A 20090-nucleotide genomic window follows, 5' to 3' on the forward strand; every position below is an offset into this window, starting at 1 on the left:
AGGCCGCAAAAACCCCAAAAGCTTCAATTTTCATAGAAACATAGGTTTATTTCGAGAGAGACATGCTGAATACAAAGGGCTGAAATAAATGAGTAATCATTAACATAAAATAATAGAACATCTAAAAAAAATAATATTTTTTTCTTGAACATTAGTCACTGAATAACTGCACAAATTAATAAGTGTAATGCAAAGAAACCTTTTTTTTTTATCTCCAAAAGCAAAATATTTCCTGTTGTGTACACCAAACAAGTCAGTATAAGACTATTATAATAATGTGGCAATCAGCTGCTAAAATATTCGCTGCTATTATTAGTGGAGAGAAATGGTGCGTCTGTGTGTAAAGCAAGTAAGGGAAATGAATGCAACACAATTAAAGTAATCTGTCATTAGCAAATATTGTAGTTCATTATTAATAATTATGTATACAGAATATTTGTGTCAAATAATTCTGAGAGATCACCCAAGGTGAGGGCTAAGAAATGATCATTAAAATTGACATGATGGAGGTGACCTTGCACAGGAAATCTCAGAATATAAAGGGGAGATAAAACCTCTCACAAATTTGAGATATTAGTTGAGGAAAGGATGAGAGGTGATATAGTAGAGAAAGCAAGTGAGATAACTTTTTTGAGAAGTTTTGTTGTTTAGAAGAACAGAGAAATGGGGTAGTTTTATATCTAGTAGTAAATGTAGGATTGAAATATTTTCAAAGGATGTTTTATAATGTCCACCTTGAGTAGGGGTGTCGAACTCAATCAGAGAAGGGGCCAAAATCTAAAATCCAGCCTAAATCACCGGCCGAATGGTTTACTGAACAGTCATAAACTGTCATTGTGATGGAAACGCAGCGGAGTGCAGTGATGACAGCGCGGTGCGGGCCACATTGCAAGGCCTGGCGGGACGGATTTGGCCCGCGGGCCTTGTGTTTGACACATGTGACCTAGAGGAAAAGAAGGGTGATATAGGACAGCGTTTTTCAACTGCTGTTCCGCGGCATACTAGTGTGCCGCGAGATGTTGCCTGGTGTGCCGTAGGTGCAGACAAGACAAGAATTTTATAATTTTTCACTATTTTGTTTACTTAATATTTCATAGTAAAGTAATTATAAAATACTTTCTTTGTGTTTATTTGATTCCTATTCAAGAGAATTACTTTATATATAGTCAATATAGGCACAGAGTTAATTTTTTTAACATTTTCTAATGGTGGTGTGCCTCGTGATTTTTTTCATGAAACAAGTGTGCCTTTGCCCAAAAAAGGTTGAAAAACACTGACATAGGAGAGAGGGTAACAAAGGAAACAAGCTCCTCATAAGCAAGAGGGCATGGGAACCAGTACCCATGGTTGGCTTTGAATAGGAGCAGAGATATTTCATATATTAAACTGTCATCAAAACAGACTATATGATCATGAATATTGGTGGGTTTGTTTTACTGTAGATTCAGTTAGTGATAGAAAAATGGAGTAGTAGTTTTAATTGTTTCTGTTTATCACTAAAATAATAAATAAGGTCATTGAGTAGGGTGCACTTTAGAATTTTACATGATTTTTTTAAGCTAAAAAAATGAGATTTAAAGAAATGTGTTCTGTTGGCCAGCTTGGTTCATGTGGTGTTTTGCTTGGCCCTTACCCATGCTTAAACCACTCTGGGAAAACTAATCTATTAAGATAGAGTCTAAGCTCCTAAGCCCTTTGTGACATACAAAGCCCTGTCACAATCCCTTTTTGCTTGCCCCTGCTTTTCCTTGTATTCTGTCCTCTAAAACAGTGTTTCCCAAACTTTTGACATATGTGTACCCCTTCTATAATTTTCGTAACGCCGAGTACCCCTTGTACTCATGAGAACGTAGAATTAGGCACAGCTAAGCATGGTGCCTAACTCTTCCCGTACACTTTGGGAAACAGTGCTCTAAAGCAGCAGTCGGCATTTCAGACCTCACAGACCACAAGTGGTCTGCAGACCATCGGTTAGTGACCACTGCTCCAAAGGTTTTCTTAAACCAGTGGTTGCCAAACTTTCAGACCTCATGGACCACCAGTGGTCTGCAGACCACTGGTTGGCAATTGCTGCTCTAAATCATCATCCTACTGACTTTTTTACATACTTTAATTCATACAGTGTACCCTCTGCCAATAATGCTCTGGCCACCCTCTTTAATCTTTTATTTACCTTCAGTTTAGGCAGGACATTTGGGGAGCTTTCTCTAACCTCATTGAAAGTAAAAGTGACTCCTTTGAACTTTGTAACTTATTATATTAAAACTAGAGGCCTGATGCATGATGCATGAAGATTCGTGCAAGAATGGGCCTTCTGTACCCTGCTGACACCACCTTTGCTCTGGCCAGGGCCGCCTTTCTGCCATCCCACCTTCCCACGCTGTCCAGAGGACTGGCGCGGCTGGGTGGTGCAGAACAACTTCATTTGGCAACGACACAAGGGTCCTGTCCTGTCCTCGGGCACTCGGCACCTGTGTATGCAAATTAGCCCACCATCTTTGTTGGGTTACTTTGCATACTCACTCCTGATTGGCTGGTGGATGTCATGAAGATATGGTCAATAGCATCTTATTCTTTTATTAGTGTAGATTATCAGTTTGTGTTCTCCTCCTCCCCAATGAATTATATACTTCTTCAGTATGAGTCTGCCACAAGTATCCTCTTGGTAAATATTTGCACAACTGAAATGGCTTCAGTGTCTCTACTTAATTTTTACTACTCAGTTTATAGACATAATTACTAAGGGGGAAGTAGTGGTAACCTCCATACAGTGGTAACTATAACTTTTTAGAAGGTCCTACAGAATCTGTAGAATTATTCATTTGACCCTAGTGACATAAAGTAGATACTTAATAACCTCTCTCCCTCCTTATTGTTCTCTTCTAGTGTGAAGAGTGGCCAGATTAGAAATCTGGAGTCAGCCCGTGTCTCTATGGTTGGCCAAGTCAAAGAGTAAGTTCTATTTTTCCCTGTTGTGCTAGTTAGAGGATGAAAGATGGTGATAAAATTACAATTTGCTCTTTTTCTCATACACTTATCCTGTCATCTTTGTGAATACCTTAATTATTTTATTTATTTATTTATTTATTTATTTATTTATTTATTTACAGAGAGGAAGGGAGAGAGAGAGAGAGAGCCAGAAACGTAGATGAGAGAGAAACATCGACCAGCTGCCTCCTGCACGCCCCCTACTGGGGATGTGCCCACAACCAACGTACATACCCTTGACTGGAATCGAACCCGGGTCCTTTCAGTCTGCAGACCGACGCTCTACCGCTGAGCCAGACCGGTTTCGGCTGCCTTCATTATTTTTGATAATTTTTACAAGTGAGCTCACTTGGGCCAATTGCATAGATTTTCTTTTCTTTTTTCTTTCTCTTTTTTGTGGAAATCCCAAGACCAATTAGTGTCTTCAGTATAGTATTGGGTTACCTGATTAGCACAACTCTAGGCATTAAAGGTGAAGAATCCCAGAGAATGGACATTGAAAATTAAGTGGCCAGTTGTTTAGAGCATCATCCCAATATGCCAAGGTTGGGAATTCGATCCCCAATCAGGGAATATATAAGAATCAACAAGTGAAGGCACAAATCTATGTTTCTCTGTCTCTCTCAGGTAAAAAATTAATAAGAATTTATGTGTCCCCTTAAGTACAGGCAGTATGGTTTTAATCTGATAACAGTTTCCTTCTAAACCCATAATGGTTGTGAGGAAATTATAGCATAAAAGCTTTAGCATAACCTGTGTGAAAGCCAGATTCTAATAGTGAACTAAGATTATTTAGCCCCATTGATTTTCCTGGATAGGGTTACATGAGTCCTTGATATTGCCATGTAGGCACAAAAGAAACTTCAGGTGAATTGAGAAATTGTTGCCCAATGGAACAGACAGGGAACATAAGAGTTGATGATAATGATCATGGCATTGAATGTGTGCTATTTGCCAAGCACTGTAAAAGGTATTTTATATACACTATCTCATTTTTTAAAACCATGTAATATTGAAAATTCTTAGACATATAAAAGTAAAATAATACATTGAAACACAGTGTACCCATTGCCCATTTTTAAGTTACTAACTTGTGGCCAGTCTTGTTTTATCTGCTTCCCTATTTCCCCTAAGCACAAAATATTGTGAAACAAATTCTAGACAAACACAATTTTCTCTGTATGATTTCAGTATGCTCTCTATAGGTTCCACCTCTATCTCTCTCATTTTTTTTCCTTGCAATTTATATGTTGAGGAAACCTGATTGTTTGCTCTGTAGAATGTCCCACAATCTGGATTTGCTGGTTGATTCCTCAAGGTGTAATTTAACATGTTCCTTTGTTCCCTGTATTGTCTTTAAATTGTTAGTGAGATCCAGAGATTTGATCAAATTCAGTTTGATTTGTTATTGTTTTCTTATTTATTTTTAAGAATAGTTAATATTGCCAAAACCGGTTTGGCTCAGTGGAGCATTGGTCTGCGGACTAAAAGGTCCCAGGTTTGATTCTGGTCAAGGGCATGTACATTGGTTGCGGGCACATCCCCGGGAAGGTGTGCAGGAGGCAGATGGTCAATGTTTCTCTCTCATCGATGTTTCTAGCTCTCTATCCCTCTCCCTTCCTCTCTGTAAAAAATCAATAAAATATATTAAAAAAAGAAAATAGTTAATATTGTTTAATGCCATGAGAAAGCAATAATGTCTGCTTGTTTCTTTTTTGAATGTTAGCAGCCATAGATGATCATTATCTGGATTCATTAATTCATTTGCTTTGTCTTATTTAATTCTTAGAACACCTCTTTAAGATAAGTATTGTTTTATAGGTGAGGACATAGAAGTCCAGAAAAGTATAGTGATTTTCCCAGGATCACATAGCTAGTGAGTCACAGCTCAGATTCAAACTCTGTATTTTACTCTCTAAGGCCTATATTATGGATTTTATGACTAAAAGTATAATTTGAGTAGTAATATCTGGCAGAAACATAGCAGAGGCTTTGAGTAATCTGTGAAACTGTCCACTTTTCAGTGCCCAAATATTTTGAAATCTGACTTGTCTAAGCAGTGGTAAAGCATTTTGTAAGGAAGTTACATAGCTGGTATGCAGGTAATTAAATGATTTTTAAATTTTATTATTTGTAAGCTTAAGTAATGTTTTCTCTTAATTTGTAAATCTGGGTATGTAAGAGTATATATGTTTTAATTGTCACATAGATATTAGCTGTAACATTTCTGCTCTCTTCACCGAGGTGAAATTCTCTTGGCTCTCCCAGTTCATAGCTATGGAAATCCAAAGCACTTGTTTTTTTGTTATGGTCCTTTGACCTAGATGTGAAACTTGATACTTCAAGTTCAATAGAAACCCCCACCTAACAAAACATTTGTGAACATAGCCTTCATTGAAGGTTGGGTAGAGGAGAAAGACAAGTTACCATTCTTAAAAATCCACCACCAAAGTTCACTGACCTTCAGTTTATCCCACTCTTTTTTTTTTTTTTTTTTTTTTGCTTATTTTCTCTCCTCCCTTCTCTTTCTTTTTCAAACAAATTCTTGTGTACCATGCATAGCAGACCTTGGCACTAGCTGCTATCCAGACCCTTGGGATTTAAAAAAAATAAATTTTAAAAATATTTTTTATTGATTTCAGAGAGGAAGGGAGAGGGAAAGAAATAGAAACATCAATAATGAGAGAGAATCATTGATCAGTTGCCCCCTGCATGCCCTACATGGATTAAGCCCATAACCTGGGCATGTGCCCTGACCAGGAATTGATCCGTGACCTCCTGGTTCATAAGTCGACATTTAACCACTGAGTCAAGCTGGCTGGGCAAGACCCTTTGGATTTTTACCTCTGACATTTATCAATATATTTTTTCCAATAATTTATTGCTGAAAGTAACTATGGTACCAGCTGTTCATAAAATAATATTTTTAACCTAATTGCATAATAAAGAGAATGTTTTTAAAGGAAACACAACAATAATAATTGGTTGGACCAGATGTTCTAATTTGCAAGGTTCAGCTGTCATGATTATTGTAATTGCCAGTTTCTATAAGCTGATTAAAAAGTGGGAACTTTTTACCAATTTGGTTGAGCCTCGTTCTATAAGCAGTATATAATAGAAAAGCATTATGCCTTAGAATTAATTGGGCCTGCATTTGCCTGCCAGCTTCATCTACTCATAAGCTAGGTGATCCTGGACTATTTTTTAACTCTTCAGACTTATTTCTTAGGATTGTTAAGTGGGTTTACATAAGATAATGCCAATAAAACACGTTATCTTGCCTCCAAGTGATTACTCCCTTCTGTGGGTCAATTTTGATACCAGAACTGAAATCCATCTCTTAGAGTATAGTTTTATGTTGGTCATTACCTTCCACAGTTACAGTCTACTTTTGTACATTTTAAATATTTTTTCTCATCCTTCCAGAAACATTGTTAAGTTTTATCATCCTTCTATATAATAAAAGGTTAATATGCAAATTGTCCCCTTTGGAGTTCAACCAACTGGGGGTGGTTGCTATGACATGTGCTGACCACCAGAGGGTGGAGCGGCAGTCGGGGAAGAAAGGCCTGGATTGGCCCTGATTGTTGGCCAGGCCTAGGGACCCTACCTATGCACAAATTTTGTGCACTGGGCCTCTAGTTTGATTATAAAAACTATATCTCACTATTTCTGAGATAATTTGTGTATACAATAGAGGTTTCTGATAGAACTTTTTTTAAAAAACAAACAAACTTAGGTGTGAAGGAATTACAAGTCCAGAAGGCTCAAAATCTGTAGTGGAAGGAATCATAGAGGAAGATGAAGATGATGAAGAAGGAAGTGAATCAGTAAATAAGAGGAAGAAGGAAGATGACATGGAGGTGAGTAACAGCCTGCATTCTTGGAAGGATGGTGTAGGGAATGGTTCAGAGAGTATTTTGATTACTGTAGCTTTGTAATGTTTTAAAATCAGAGAGTCTTGATTTTTTTCTTTTTCAAAATTGTTTTGATGTTTTTAAAAATTGTTTTGACTGTTCAGGATCCCTTGAAATTCCCTATTTTAGTGTAAAATTATCTATTTTTGGAAAAACTCCATTGGGATTTTGATAGGGATTGCATTGAATCTGTAGATTGCTGTGGATAAAATGGACATATTAACCACCCAATAACCTTTAATATATTGCTGTCTCATGTTCACTTCTAGATTTTCATCTTGTGATTGATGCAGTATCCCAATTATTTACTTCAGTTACAGTATTTCAAATTTTTAATGATGCAGAAAAGTATAGAGAATTATTTGCTCAGTTTGCATTTGATGAGTGCATACTCCATGCCCTTCCATCTGCTTTATATTGAGATATAACAGATATTGACATTTTGTTATATTTGTGTCAGATTTCTTTTTTTAAATTACTATTACAGGAACATTATGTCATTATCATAAATTAAAATGTAAGAAAAATGCTCTACTAACAAATCAACATATTTTCAATTTTCCTTTCCAGTTTTTCCCTAAAGTATACCATATTTTCCCAGTGGTAATCCTAGTGTAGATGACATGCTGTATTCTGCTTTTTTCACTTAATATTATATTGTAAGCATTTTTTTTCATACTGCAACATGGTTTTTGTAATTATCCTTTTGATGGTGTGTTCTTATTGCCAAATATAGAGCAACTCAGTTTTGGATCTACCATTTACTAGCTTTATATTCTTAAGAAAATGTCCCAAGTTCACAGAATTAATAGAAGTAGAAGTAAACTTCTAATTATCTAAACACGGAAATAACAATATATCACAAAGCTGTTACAAGAATTAAATGTTTATTAAAATGTCTGAGACATAGTAGGTCCTTAATAAGTGCTAGTTTCCTTCCCTTTCCTTTTTCCAGGGACCTAGTTTTTATCCTGTTCCTCCAGGGATTGCCCTCAGAGACTCAAAACTTTCTCTCATTCCTCCAGACCAAAAAAGACCATCCATACACTTGGAGGATTGAGCTGGCAAAAACTGAAAAATACTGGGATGGCTGGTTCCGAGGCTTATCCAATCTCTTTCTTAGTTGTACTATTCCTAAGTTGCTGCTCTTGGCTGGTAAGTGTGTATGTGCATGTATTAGTCAGTTTGGGCTGCCATAACAAAATAACCATAGACTGGGTGGCTTAAACAACAAGTTTATTTTCTTAGTATGGAGGCTGAAAGTCTGAGCTCAGGATACCAACATGGTTGATTTCTGGTGACAACTTTCTTACTGGTTTTCAGACAACTACCTTCTCACTGTTTCTTTACATGGCGGAGAGAAAGCAAGAACAATTTATTCTTATAAGGACACTAATCTTATCATATGATGGAGGCCCCACCCTTATGACCCCATTTAACTCATTTACTTCTTCATTTAATCATAATTACTTCCATATTGCTAAATATAGTCACATTACAGATTAGGACTTCAACTTATGGATTTTGGGGGGACACAATTCAATTCATAGCAGTGTAGATATATGGTCTTCTGCATCTGTTCTTGTTATATGTAAATACTCACCAAATGGGTAGTGACTTCTAAGGTGAAATACCATCCTCACTCATTTGTGCCCTTTTTCTTCCCCACACCAGATCCCTAAACCTAATGAAGCATAAGCATCCACCGGGGATGGCCTGATTCTGGCCTGGCCTCTGTACCTGGTCAAGCCCAAGTCCTTCTCCTAGAGTGGTGTAAGGATATTCTGAGTATAATGGAACTTTTAAAAAGTAAAACCCTCTTTTCAGAATCCAGTTTAAATGAGCAAATTGATTACCTGGAAAGCTTCGTATGGTGAGAATATACCCTTAGGGAGTTAGGATTGTCATTAACATGAATTGAGAATGTCATCATGTTTACAACTTTGTAACAATTTTTACATCATACTTGAACAGTAAAACCAACTTCACACGGCCTTTTCTAGTAAGCTACTTATGGATTTTCTTATTTTATTCTAGGTGTTGATAGATTGGATAAAGATCTGACTATTGGCCAAATGCAAGGTAAGACATCAAGAAATGATATCCCCCCCCGAAACCAGTTTGGCTCAGTTATAAAACTTATAACAATAACAAAAATATTGATAACTATTCAGAATATCTCCTTTTACAATGTTAATATACCTACTAGAGGCCCGGTGCATGAAAATTCATGCACTCAGGGATTCCCTCAACCTGGCCGGTGCCCTCTTGTAGTTTGAGACAAATTGGGGGATGTCCACCTGCCAGCTTAGGCCCACTCCCAGGATGTCAGGCAGACATCCTTAGTCCTGCTGAAGAGGCAAGAAAGGTTCCCACCACCGCTGCTGCACTCACAGCTGCTAAGCAAAGCTCCTACTGTGGAAGCACACTGATCATCAGGGGCAGCTCCTGTGTTGTCTGCCCCCTGGTGGTCAGTGTGCATCTTGCTTTATCAGTCATCTCTGTTTACTCTTAATAACGATCACATTATTTGTGAGCTTACAGTGTTCCACAAAACAGTGTGAGGAAGTCCTTATTTGTACAGTGTTTGGCATATAGTTAAGCACTCAAATGGTAACTTACTGTCATAATAAATTTCAAAATCCTAGCATAGCTTGCAAAATCCATAATGTTAAGTTCCTTGCTTTTCTACCTTCATTATTATTCTCAGAAGCACCATGTCAAATTTTTTATTTTTAGGAATACTACTTCATCCTCCTTTCCTCTGTGTAGGCTTTTCTGCATGGGAAGCCTCCCTGAATCCCTATTTGATTACAAAGCATCCTTTCTTATATTCTTCCAGTTCCATGTGTGCAGTTTAATCATAGGAACTACCTGTTGCATTAAAATGTTGGTTCTTGTCATTTGCTCCCCCACTAGACTATAATAAATCTCCTGAAAAAAGGAGATTTATATAGTCTGGCCTGAAGCAGATACAGTGATGCCTCGCATAAAGAACGCCTCGCACAGCGAACGCTGCACACAACGAACTTCATTTCATGATTCATACAACGAACTTCGTTTCACACAACGAAGTCACCCGAGCTTCCACGACTGCTTCGCCCGAGCTTCCACGATCGCTGCCGATGTATTGCATCCTTCCGCGCAGGCACTGCAGGCAGTCGTTAGTCACTGCGCTTAACTTAAGCACGTATCGCGGCAATCGTTCTTCATTACGAATTAAATCACGCACATATCACGGCAGTCGTCCTTTTAAGTTAAACTCAATATTTTTTTTATATCATGATGTATCTAAATAAAAATAATAACAAAAAAATTTATCTTTTTTTATGTCATCTTAGCATATTTTATGCTACAGAACGAATTATTTTTTTTAACATGTATTGTTATGGGAAAACGCGTTTCACATAACGAACTTTTCTCATAACAAACTTGCTCCTAGAACGAATTAAGTTCATTGTGTGAGGCACCACTGTATATGTATATTAAATAGTTGCAGAAGGAAAAAATGAAAGGAAGGTGATTTGTCCAAGATTATAAGTATTACCATCCTCCTCAAAGACTTGGTAACTGAGTTTTGGGGAGAGAGGGAGGGAGAGGTCCTGGGCTTCTGAAATGTCCTGTGAGGCTGCAGAGGTGGTAAGGAAAGAGCCATTTTAGTCCCTGAGGTTGCCTGTATTTTTTTCCTCTCCAGGGAAATTCCAGATGCAGGTCCTACCTCAGTGTGGCCACGCAGTCCATGAGGATGCCCCAGACAAGGTGAGCCCAATGCTTGATGACTGAGAGTTGTGAGGACCTCTGTGAGAATAACCTTGGGTCTCACAGAAGAGAGAATATACCTCTAAATCAGTCTATGTTCCTGCAACTGCTGCTGTGATGCAACTCTACCAGCTCCCAAACCTCCCCTGGCAGCTGCCTATGGTCTTGGCTTTCTGGGTGTGGGCTGAGAAGCTATGGGCACCCTGCTATTTTATCTTGGGATCCTATAGTGAAGATCTTATCTTAAGCTCCATTTCTCCATTACCTCCAAAAGCCAGGTGGAAAAAGGGATAATTGGGGTAGAAACTGCTCTTTAAATTATACTAATAGGAATGAGTCCCCTAGCCATAGCAGTACCCAGGTGGTTGTGACCTCAAGCTCCCAATACCTATAGGACCCATGAGTTCACTATAGGGTCTGACCTTCCAGCAGAAGCCCACAGGACTCTAAGGCTGAGGCCCATTGCTAACCTTCACATGGCTAGGAATCGCTCTCATTCTAGGTAGCTGAAGCTGTTGCCACTTTCCTGATCCGGAACAGGTTTGCAGAGCCCATTGGTGGATTCCAGTGGTAAGCATTACAAAGGTTTAACCATTTAACTGCCACACGTCTGAAAAGTAAACCATCCCCATTTCTTCCTTATGTGCTGGGATATTTACTAATTTAAGTTACCATACCTTTCTTTACAAACCCAGTGATGTCACTAACAAGTTTGATTTTAAAATTGGGCGACCAGAGTTGATAGGTGAAGTTTCGGTTATAGACAAGCATGGCATGTGGGGAAGGTCCACCACTTGTGTCTATAGATGCTTATGGTGTACAAAGGATTAAGGAGCCCAACGTGCTGGCCAACTCCAACAAAAACATATTTGCAAAGTTGAAACTATCTCTTCCTTAACACTGGTTCAGTCAGCATGCCTTCCTCAACACAAAGCCCAACATGTGTGTTTCTACAATGCTATCGTTTGTTTGTCTCTGGTCATGGGTTGTTGCTGAGCTGAGATTAAATTGTCCCTCACCACCCCACACCCCACCTGATGGTCCTTCTCCAAGGAGCCTGGGATGGGCATCAGTCCTTTTCCAGACTCTAGATCTGCTGAGGAAGGCTGGGCAGGCCGTGGAGGCTGAATAGAGACCCAGAATAGGGTATTCAACCTCAGCACTATTGATACTTGGGGCAGGTAATCCTTTGTGTTGGGGGATTATAGGATGTTTAAAACATCCCTGGCCTCTATGCACTAGAAGCCAGTAGCACCCCCACACACTTAAAATTGTGACAAGCAAAAATGTCTCTAGATTTTACCAGTTGTCCCAAGGAAGGCAAAATCACTCCCAGGTAAGAATCATTGGTCTAGAGGGAAAAGGATGCCTCTTATCCTAGGATGTTCTTCATCTGATTCGGGAGATACAGTTGGTCTCTTTGTTGAGGAGGAAGAGAGGCATGGTGATCCATAACACACGGTCTTGGCCACACCTCAAGGAGCTCCTAGTCTGTGTTATAGAAAGTCCTGTTACTTCACAGAGCCCACAGCCTGATGAGGGTCCAGGGGAACCCATTCCCCACCCTCAGGAAGTTTGAAGAAGAAATGCAGGGCAGGTGTTAGAAATGACGACAGAAGCCTGGCACAGTGAGCCACATATAAGTGACTCCCTTATGCCCATTGATGAACTCCAGGAATCAAAAGTAAAGACTGAATTTCTCTTAATTAAGCAATGTTCAGGGCCCTGGACCATTTGGAGCTTTTGTCAAGTCAGTAGACCCTGTGTACAGCCCCGAATGGTGCTGTGGGAGGTGGGACAGATCTGTAAGGTCCTAGCTGGTCATTAGGAAGGGCACCCTGGAGGAGGCAGGGTGACATTTGTTTTCCCTTCTCTTTCTGCTCTTCACAGTGTGTTTCCTGGCTGTTAGTGACCTGCTCTCTGTCCCTCCCTTAACATTGAGCTCTGTTGTAAATACATCGCACCAGAGGCCACTGTGATGCCGCTGTCTCCTCCTCACCATCCTGCCCGACCATGTGACACCGGCTTCCTATAGATGGGCATCTCCAGATATGCAGACCCTTTTGTGTATTTGTGTCAAAAGCATTGTTTTTCAGGGCTTGGACCAACATGAGCCTCCCTAGTCAAAGGTTCCCATATCATACCCCTTCCTGTTCAGGGTTTGCCTGTTCTCTCTGCCTTACCTAGGGTAAAGCCTTTATCAGAACTGCCAGCGGGGGCCCTATTTCTGGCATTAGGCAATGCACCTGGGTTCAGATGTCTCCCCAGGCTCAGAGACCTCTATTTCTTGATATTGTTCTTGGCATAGTTCTGCCCTATTTCAGGGTTTGGGCTATGCATAGAGTGGTCCTTATTTTTTCCTTCCAAATAAAACACCAGTTGGATACCTTTTTATCCCAGTCTTACTCTTCCAGGCTTGGAAGACTCATAGAGTCCAGGATCCAATTCTTAGGTATAAGGAGGTGTAGTGGATAGCATCACAAGAAACCATCCTGAAAATCAGGTCTAGTCAGTCCAAGCACATGGCCTCCTCTCTGGGGAGAGCCCACTGTCCCACTCCCACACGTCTGGACACCTGTCCTGGGCTAAGGCCAGGCTGCTCCAGGGACCTCTTGAGCCCTCACCTGTCACAGAGCAACCCAGGTTAAGTACAGCCCATGCACAAAACCACAGAGCTAAAGCCTGTGCAATTGTTTTTAAGGGTCAAATTTAACCATTTTCATAAGTGGTTCCTGGAGGTGTGCAGAGTGCCCGCTTGCTTCTTCTAGACCCACACAGATTATCTTCAGCATTTGTGGTTCCCATGTCACTCTTCATAGAATTAGCCCAGCATCCTCAATCTTTGCCTCTTCCAGTTGCCTCATCACAGCACTACGGCCTCCCCCTGCTGCCCCAGCATACCTTTTCCAGGGCAGGGAGGGGCGTCTCCTGCAGCCCATTTTTTCTGTGACTGTCGTAGGTGATGCCTAGCCCCCTCCACCTTTTCACCCAACAACTTTCTATCCCTTATCCTGCTGCACGGTCTGGAGTCTGGGACCTACTTTGTTTCTTTATTATTTATGATCTTGTTAAAATAAATATCTCCCAGCCTTTATTGATATAGTCTCTCCATGAAGTTGTCCTTATTTCTGCTAAAATGTGGAGGGGAGAGGGGGGCGTGGGGAGGGGACAGTTCATTGTATTTAGTTACCATAGAGCTCCAGAAGTCCCTTTCCTGTAGCCCATCAGCATGATATGCTCTGCCTATTCCTCAGGTCTAGGATGCCCAGTGGAATGGACAGGGTCAGCCTCCACAGCAGCCAGGGAAACCTGGATTCCAGTCCCATCTCTTCAAATTACATACTGTGTTAACTTGCTGTTCTGGAACAGGACAGTCTGCACTGTTCACTTACGGCTTCATATCAGCCAACATCCAGACTTTGTCCACAATCCAGATCATCTCCTGAGCTCTAGATACTTGGGTCCATCCACCTCCTCATTTCTCTCCCAAAGGACCAAAGGCCACTCATGTTGACCATTCCTGAAACTGAATTCGCCTTCCCCTAAAATTACTTGTTATTCCTCCTGTGTTTCCTAGCTCAGTAAATAGTAGGTACCACCATCTCTCTAATGTCCAAACCAGCCAGCTCGAGCTCCCTAGATAGCTCTCTTACACCCATATCCAGTCTGCTACCAAACCTGTAAGACCCATGGCTCCGGCCCTAGCTGAGGCCTCATCTCTCAGATCACTTCAGCACCTTTGCTGATTCCCTGCCACAGCTCCTCCCTGATCGTCCTCTATACATTGTTGGAGTCCTAGAAAGCTTTGGGGCCAGACTGCCTAAAATAGAACATCAACTGAAAGGTGGAGATGAGTAGTAGGGTAGGACCATATAAGTTAATATAGGTTAGCTGGCACAGTGGAGGCATTCAATAAATAGTTCCTGTCATGTCACTCAGGATTACACTTTAAAACCTTTATTACTCAAAGTGTTCTGTGGGCTAGTACTGTGTTTCCCCGAAAATAAGACATCCTCCGAAAATGAGACCTACTTACAGGTTTCCTTCTGAGTGAAATATAAGGCATTCCCCGAAAATAAGCCTCTCCCCCTAGGATAAACATGAGAGATTTGGTCCACTGATCCTGAAAGAAATGGAGTCTCAAGAAATTCACCAGGAAATTCAGGAATTGGATTGTTATGATGATGTTCCAGAAGATGATATGATTGTCATTGAATAAATGAGTAAATTCTTGATACTGTAGGATTCACAGTTTGTCTGGTTTGTGTTGACAACTACCGTACTACCATACCGTATATAGATAATAAATTTCCTTTATTTTCATTTAACAATAAATGTGTACCATATTCTTCTTCATGAAAAAAATAAGATATTCCCTGAAAATAAGACCTAGCGCATCTTTGGGAGCAAAAATTAATATAAGACACTGTCTTATTTTCGGGGAAACAGGGTAGTATCAGAATCATGTGGAAGCTTGTTAAAGATTTTGTCCCTACCCCACACCTATTTAGAATTGATCTGTATTTTAACAAGCACATTAATTCTGAGAAGTTCAGGGTTAGATGTCCCCTAAATATTTCAGGGTAATGCATGAGCTCCCTAGCAGAGAAAGTGTTTGTGTGTGATCACTTTTCTCCCTCCAATCCTTTGTGGGTGTCGGTGAGGTCTCTTTGTGGGGCCCTGTGCCCTTTGCCCACAGGGGGGCAGCATGATCACATGCTTGATTCTCGCAGACACAGCCACTTCTGTTCATCAGGCTAGTCAAATTAGTCAGCAAATTTTGGTGATCTAATTTACTCTACACACATCTCATTTAATTCTCACAGCAGCCCTTTGAGGTAAGTAGGTGATGTTCCTTTTACAGGTAGACAGGTCCGAATTTATATAGCTTAGAAGTGACAGTGCCAGAATTCAAACCTAGGTTGTTTCCCCTTCATGCTGCCTCCTAGACAATACATGGGACACTGGGCAAGGATCATTTTGGTCCAGATACTAGACTTAAGAGAAAAAGGATGATGACCAGGGAAATAAGTCTTCTTCATATTTGATGGTTGGAAACTGAGAATAAATGAAATGTTTATCCAATGTTAGGTACTGTGCTAGGCATCTCCTTTATAAGTTGTATCCTCATGACATATGGGCATTATCTCTGATTTAAAGGCACGGAAATTGAGGCTCAGAGATCTGAAATGACTTGCCCACAGCCACAGCTAGGACGTGGCAGCATCTTTGTTACAGAGTATTTCACTACACCCCAGTAGAGAAGGAAACATTCAAAACAACATATATTTAATGAGCACTTAGTATGTACTGTCTATAATAGGGGTGTCGAACCCAATCAGAGAAGGGGCCAAAATCTAAAATCCAGCCTAAATCGCGGGCCGAATGGTTTACTGAACAGTCATAAACTGTCATTGTGATGGAAACACAGCGGAGTGCAGTGATGACAGCGCGGTGCGGGCCACATTGCAAGGCCTGGCGGGACGGATTTGGCCCGCGGGCCTTGTGTTTGACACATGTGGGTTACAGCATTGTCCCAATATGCCAAGGTTGCAGGGTTGATCCCTAGTCAGGGCACATAACAAAAATCAACCATTGAATGCATAAATAAGTGGAAAAACAGCTCCCTCCCTCCCTTCCTCTTTTGAATCTGAATTTAAAAACAAGGTAAGCAGATCTAATAGCAGGGAGGTCTCAAAATTGAGAGGACTTAGACAAAGGTATGAGGGGAGCTGGCATGACTTGGTGTTATCCTCAAACCTGCTGTTGGCGAGCATTTGTTTGCTGATTAAGTAAACCTGAGAACCTGTTCTGTGCAAAGCTTCTAGTGGATTTTGGAGACATAATCAAAACATAACGAAGTCCTTTAAATTGGCTCACGGTCTAGAGCACATGTGTCAAACACAAGGCCCGCGGGCCAAATCCGTCCCGCCAGGCCTTGCAATGTGGCCCGCACCGCGCTGTCATCACTGCACTCCGCTGCGTTTCCATCATAATGACAGTTTATGACTGTTCAGTAAACCATTCGGCCCGCGATTTAGGCTGGATTTTAGATTTTGTCCCCTTCTGTGATTGAGTTCAACACCCCTAGTCTAGAGAGACATAGAAAGTGACCACACTGCACAAAGGACAAGGGGACAACCAAACCTTTGTAAATAGGTCAGAGAAAGTTTCACAAAAGAGGTAGCTTTTGAGTCGAGCTTTGAAGCATCACAAGGTGGAGGTAGAGAAGGAAGGGGAATTCATTGCAGGTAGAGGCGACAGCATACTCAAGCCCAGGAGATTTGAAAGTTGTTTTGATAACTGGTAGATTCATGTGATTGGTGTGGCTGGAGTATGAAGCAGGACCTGAAGGCAAGAGTGGGGAGTTGTTTGAAATGAAGGAACTCATATCCTGTGTAGCTGGTTTGGTCTGCACCAGACAAGAGGCAGGAGTTCAGTAAAGGGGCAGTTGTAGTCGTATAAATGGCAACTGTACACTTGCCTAGGACAATAGCTGCAGGGATGAGAGGAGGCGACTGGCTCAAGATTTTGGATGTGAAATGAATAAGAAACCGATTTGGACAGTGAGTCGCAAGGACCCTTAAGTTGGATTCAAGGGCCTTCATCAGAATTGGGGGTAGGGGGAGCGGGGAGTCGGGAGTTAAAGGGTAAAGACATTAACAAGGGAAAAGCAAGAAGAGAGCCTAGGAGAGGAGTAGAGAAAGCAAAGGCAGCCACACTCTGCCCTGCAGGAACAGCGTGCTGTTTGTAAGCTTTCAGCCAAGCCTCCTGCCCCAGCTGGCTGCCCATCAGCAGCCAGAATCAACACATTCTCACTCTGGTTCCAAGGCTCAGAAAGTTATGTAAACTCAAGAGGCTCCCTTATTCCTAGAGCTGGCTTTCTCTCCCAGCAGTTTGCTAGAAAACCCCAGCCTGTAGCCAGGCTAAATGTTGGAGCCTGCAACTAGCTGGTAGACGGAGGGAACATGAACTGAGGAGTGAACTGTGTGACGGGAAGAAAGAGTTTTTCTTGATGATCAATGATGATGCCACAAACTGATGACTAATCAAGCTTAGCCTAACTGACACAGTACAGCATGTACCATTTATAAAGCACATTTTCATCCTTTGAGGTCTCACAGCTCCTCCAGCTCCTCTGTGGAGTGGGTAGGGGTGGCAGATTAGCAGTGCCATCCTACAGGTGAGAAAACAAAAGCTCTGATAAGGAAAATGATTTGCCCAAGGTCACACAATTAACACATTCTGGACTCGTATTCAAGCCTTACAGCTCCCAGACCAGTGCACGCCTTATCACTCCTACATATACCAGAAAGTGTGTGTGTGTGTGTGTGTGTGTGTGTGTGTGTGTGTGTGTGTGAGGCAGGTGAGAAGATTGGGGCTTTCTGACAAGTACTCACTAGTGGTGACAGGCTCATCTACTAACTGGGTGACAGTTGGCTAGTCTCTTTCAGAATATCAGGTTCCTTATCCAAAAAAAAAGGGGGGGGGGTTTGATAATCCTTAAATCACAAGGTGTTGGGAGGGTTAAATGAGGCGTAAGTATTTAAAGTCAAGTCCAAATGTGCTTCCTGCAGTAGTCCAGGTGAAGAGCAGTAAATGCCATGTTCGGTTCACAAAGGAATTCCAACAGGAGGGGAAACCGAGGCAAAACCCATTAGATCCAAGGTCCGGTGGGTTCGCCTCCCCAGCCTTCCCAAGTGGGACTGCTCCCAAGCACAACAGGAAATAAAAGGATGGGGTAGAGAGGAAAAGGGAAAGAGACAGGCTCTACTTCCGGAGGGGGGAAAGTTGTGAGGATCTTCAGGTGAGAGAGAGAGAGGTTAGAAGCAGCTCTGCCTAGCTCTGCATCCAGCTCTGCTTCCAGCTGTGTGAACTTAGTCTTTTCATTGAGCCTCCTTTCCTTCTCTTGCCTTATCTCATACATGTGAAAGAGAGAAGGGAGAATAAATAGCTGGCACAGAATAGGTACAAAGAAAGGTATGTCTCGTCCCCTAGCCCTTGGCTGATTTCTTGTGTTGCCAGAGTGTGCAGCACCCTGCAGGCAAGTGCCTTCTTCTTCCACCCCACCCCCACCCCCATGGATGCTCCCAGCTCGAGGAGCAACACCCCCAAACAGGGAACTCTTTGAGTGGTTCCATGAAAGGGCAGTCTGTTGGCTGCTTTTGGCATTGCTGGACTAGGGTCCCCCAGAATCAATACCCTCTCACATCCTCCTCCTGGACAGCTCTCCCTGCCCCTTTGTGTGTGAAAGGGGGCAAGTGAGGTGACAACTGCTCACTCCACAGGCACACACCATTGTATTCCTGGAGCCCCAACATGGAAGCCTTCAGTCTACTCTATCCTTAGGGTTCTCCCCTTTCTCCCAGCTCCCATGATCCTTCCCCTTCCTGTTTGGATGGTATTTAAGCCTGAATTCTTGACACCTCAGGGAGTTACTCATTTCCCCCAGTGTCTCCCATGTATACATGATATATCCACGTTAACAAACTTCTGCGTGTTTCCTCTTGTTAATCTGTTAATTGCAGAGGTCTCAGCTACCAACACAGAAGTTACAGAAAAAATTATTTTTCCTCTCCTATATAAAAATAACTTAGTAAGATGATTTACAAAACCCAGGCTCACTCAGCAGAAATACTGGAATGTGAGCAGAGTGTAATGTGAACAGCCAGGCAAATAAATACTGAAATTCAGTGAGATTGGAGCTATGATAGAGGCATTTACAAAATATAGTGGGTTCTTACAGCACTCATCCTGCAGGGAAGACAACTGGCCACAATTAAACAGATGAATCAAGGGATTTTAATTTGAGAAACTTGTTATAAAGAAAATAAAAGTAGTGAACTTAAAGGACACTGGCTAGAAGGCTGGATGATCAGGGAAGGCCTCTCTGAAGTGACGGTGAGCCAAGAGTGAAATGACAAGAAGAGCTTGGCCAGGGAGGAGTTGAGGGACTGGAAAGCAGGAATGGTGCTGAGGGTGCTGAGCATGGTGGTTTTGAGGAACAGAAAGAATGTCATGTGCCCACTGGCGTGGCTCAGTGGTTGAGCGTTGATCTATGAACCAAGAGGTCATCGGTTCGGTTCACAGTCAGGGCACGTGCTGCCTGGGTTGCGGGCTCGAACCCCAGTATGGGGTGTGCAGGAGGCAACTGGTCAATGATTCTCTCTCATCATTGATGTTTCTCTCCCCCTTACCCTTCCTTCCTCTCTGAAATAAATAAAAATATATTTAAAGAAAAGAAATAATGTTTTGTGTCTGGAACAGATTATGGCATAAATAAAAAGTTTGCATTCTGCTTTTTTTCACTGTGTTATAAAGTAAGAATATTCTCGGTGTGAAAATGATTTGTAAATCTTTTTAATGGCAGTACTTAAAAATTGTGAGACAAAAAAGTTGCTTTATGCTTTAAAAAATTACCATATG

At 41.5% G+C, this 20090-nt stretch overlaps 1 protein-coding gene across 8 annotated transcripts in view; it reads left to right on the forward strand.

Moving 5' to 3' along the window:
• The window catches only part of PPME1 (protein phosphatase methylesterase 1), a 36439-nt gene extending 22677 nt beyond the window's left edge, over nucleotides 1-13762 (forward strand). The window contains exons 8-14 of one of the 8 annotated variants that reach the window (XM_036426816.2): nucleotides 2887-2952; nucleotides 6728-6851; nucleotides 7931-8060; nucleotides 8943-8987; nucleotides 10600-10664; nucleotides 11167-11234; nucleotides 12555-13762. In XM_036426816.2, the coding sequence (XP_036282709.1) occupies nucleotides 2887-2952; nucleotides 6728-6851; nucleotides 7931-8060; nucleotides 8943-8987; nucleotides 10600-10664; nucleotides 11167-11234; nucleotides 12555-12573 (517 nt within the window). In that variant the 3' untranslated portion in view covers nucleotides 12574-13762. Of the gene's footprint in view, nucleotides 1-2886; nucleotides 2953-6727; nucleotides 6852-7930; nucleotides 8061-8579; nucleotides 8909-8942; nucleotides 8988-10599; nucleotides 10665-11148; nucleotides 11235-12554 lie in introns of those variants that run through there. The other 7 variants (XM_045577609.1, XM_036426817.2, XM_036426820.2 and 4 more) reach the window with 7 other exon arrangements.
• The last annotated feature ends 6328 nt before the right edge of the window (nucleotides 13763-20090 follow it).

This window comes from Pipistrellus kuhlii, unplaced genomic scaffold (assembly GCF_014108245.1).
Source record: "Pipistrellus kuhlii isolate mPipKuh1 unplaced genomic scaffold, mPipKuh1.p scaffold_m20_p_9, whole genome shotgun sequence".
Lineage (NCBI taxonomy): Eukaryota > Metazoa > Chordata > Mammalia > Chiroptera > Vespertilionidae > Pipistrellus > Pipistrellus kuhlii.